The sequence below is a fragment of the Morone saxatilis genome, unplaced genomic scaffold (genome assembly GCF_004916995.1).
Source record: "Morone saxatilis isolate NCDOM2014 unplaced genomic scaffold, NCSU_SB_2.0 Contig11, whole genome shotgun sequence".
NCBI lineage: Eukaryota > Metazoa > Chordata > Actinopteri > Moronidae > Morone > Morone saxatilis.
The window spans coordinates 21,096,300-21,098,918 of record NW_023339663.1 but is presented as its reverse complement, the minus strand read 5'-3'; the positions used below and the strand labels follow the sequence as shown (position 1 = coordinate 21,098,918).

General features: G+C 39.1%; 1 protein-coding gene across 1 annotated transcript in view; it reads right to left on the bottom strand.

Annotated features, from left to right (window-relative positions):
• Positions 1-799: 799 nt before the first annotated feature.
• LOC118321314 (protein unc-13 homolog C) overlaps positions 800-2,619 on the bottom strand; it is a 90,976-nt gene continuing 89,156 nt past the window's right edge. Inside the window, exons 31-32 of the mRNA XM_035652586.1 lie at positions 2,357-2,516; positions 800-1,343 (exon numbers count right to left, since the gene is read on the bottom strand). Coding sequence (XP_035508479.1) covers positions 1,058-1,343; positions 2,357-2,516 — 446 coding nt within the window. The 3' untranslated portion in view covers positions 800-1,057. The remainder of the gene's footprint in view (positions 1,344-2,356; positions 2,517-2,619) is intronic.

Sequence of the window (2,619 nt, the reverse complement as noted above, 5' to 3'; positions counted from 1 at the left end):
TAAGCATTGAAAAAGTAATAGATCACATGTACATATATATCTTCATACATGTAATGGATTGCTTTTGTACAAATATATTATATAACTTTGGCAGTTTATCAGGAACAAAGTTATCGGAAAAATAGGAAACAATAATATCAAACTGTCCGCAATGTCATGTAAGCTTGCCTTCCAAAGCTCATGTTCACAGTGGTCATTCAGAAAGGCTGGAAGCTGATGGCCAAAAAGAAAGAACAAAAAGCCAAAGAAAAAGAAAACATTTCCATCCTTTCTGCTAAGACTGTTAGCACTGGAGGCTGTCGTCATTGTTGTCATGGTTATAAAATTACAAACACCTATGAAGGTTTACATAGCAGTCATCGCCATTTAAAAAAACATGGTCTATTTTCAGGTCGACTTAAAATACAAACAGTTTGAAGGCAAGGGGACGGGACCCTGCTCGGTGGTCACTGTGGAATCACGGGAGAGACATGACCGAGAAGAGGACATGCACAACAGTGCTGTGTGGAAGAACGTGAAGCCAAAAAACGAGGGTGCAAAATGAAAGACTTTGCAACAATCAAAACGCCACACGGTCAGAAAATGATATACACCGGACAAAATAATCGAGCAAATTTCAAACATACTAAGTTCACCATAATTCATATACGTTGGTTTTGTTATTTTTTTCACTGGTTTGGCACTTTATTGGAACAAATCTCTGTTCAAAAAGACTAAATGTTGTACAAAAGGTATTTCATGTCTCGTTAACATAACTCGTAGAATATAGTACTTAATAGTAAGCATACGGTAAGTAAACACTTGTACATATTGTAGTTTTAAAATGAACATTCCAACAGATGTTTTACGCACATGCACAAAAACAAACAAACAAACACAACTCTCTCTCTCTCTATCTCTCTCGCTGTCTTGCTGCCTCGCCACATTTGGGCCTCCTTCACTTCTCTTTGGACAATCTCATCTCATTTTCTCTCAAGAAAAACTCTCTCTTCTCCTTTTTTCTCTGTATCTCTCACTTAAGACAACACAACTCTTAATACTGCATTCTTGCTCCACATTACGACACCTCCTCTGACGACCGTGTGTCTGTCTTGAGACGCACAAACTCTTTGGCCACCTCGTCGTTGGTCCTTTGAGAGAGTATTCTCATGATGGTGAGGCCAGTTTCGTCCATGGAGACGCTCTTCATCAGGGGGTAGCAGGCGGAGCAGCTGCCCGTGTCCGCCAGCTCTCGGAGCTGGATGACCGTCATGCCGATGATGCGGTCCTCTCGGGCAAAGCAGTAGTCCTTTACTGAGACGTGCAGCTCATAGGCCTCCGGACCATGTTCATTACTTAGAACACTGAGAGAAATGATACAGAGAGATCAGAAAGGTCGAACTCAAGAATTCAGATATGTTCACATGATCCAAAATCAGTGATGTTTTACTTTTACTCGACTGTAGCACTGCAGTATACAAACAGGAAATGATTTAACCTGCACGGATTATTAAAAATGTAGGGTTTATCATGACAGTTCAGATACTGCCAAGTAAGTTGTAATTTACTTTAGAGTATACTCTATTGACTTTGCTGTATTTTTTTAATTATTTCCTAAACTTAATGAAAAGCCCAAAGGCTCATTCTGTCTGATTGTTACATGAGTACAACCCAATTGCTTTTTGGACACTGACATTCGGCTTTGTTCGCAGCTGAATATAATGTGTCAGCAAGAGTGTCTGGCTGACTTATTATATGTGTGGCTGTAATAAGACAATTCAGCCATGTTCTGGAAGTAAAATGAATGTTTCTATTCAAATGAGCCATTATTCTGAGCCTTTTTTTAGGCTGTTTTCTAATTATCCCCAGCAACTAAACGGCTTCTTTAAATTTAAAATGATAATCTATATGCAGGCGGCACTGGGTTTGCACTGATCACACTGGTGTTGCTACAACTCAGTCTAAGATCACTTTAGCTCTGTCACTTTAGTTGGATCAGCTCAGAGAACGAAGAGTGTGTTGAAAAGCCAACAGATTGCTCCAGCTGTCACTTGACTTCCTTCAAGAGTTTCAGTGCAATGAACACAGTGTTAAAGCAATTTTATTCACTACATAGAACAGTTGTAAGGCTTTTGACAGGTATTATGTGGTACTGTATATACTTTTCTGGAGGCTCTTTTGTAGTGTGCAGATAGCATACTGGATACTAGTTTGAAGGTATGGCAGCAAATAACATACAGAATATTGCAAACTATTTTGAAGGTTGTATGCAGGTAGGTAAAATGCTGAATAATAATAATAATAATACTAATAATAATTATTATAATAATAATCCCTTGAATTCTGTAACTAACGTAAAGGAAGCATGATTACTCACTATTGGAATGTTTCATTGTACTTTGGTGACCAGTTGTTATTCTTGGTCTTGGTGCTGAATTTGCGCTTCTTGTCAGCCAGATGTGGTCCCACGGCATTGACCTCTACAAATGGTCGGAACATGGCGTTGGTTTGCCAGATGAGGTTGTTCACTGCGACCACTGAGAAATGCACAGAAAATAATATTCAGCGACATTGTACATATAGTTTGAGAGAAAGTAAAGGAAAATCAACAACACTACGCGCCACGAGAAAACCAGCAAC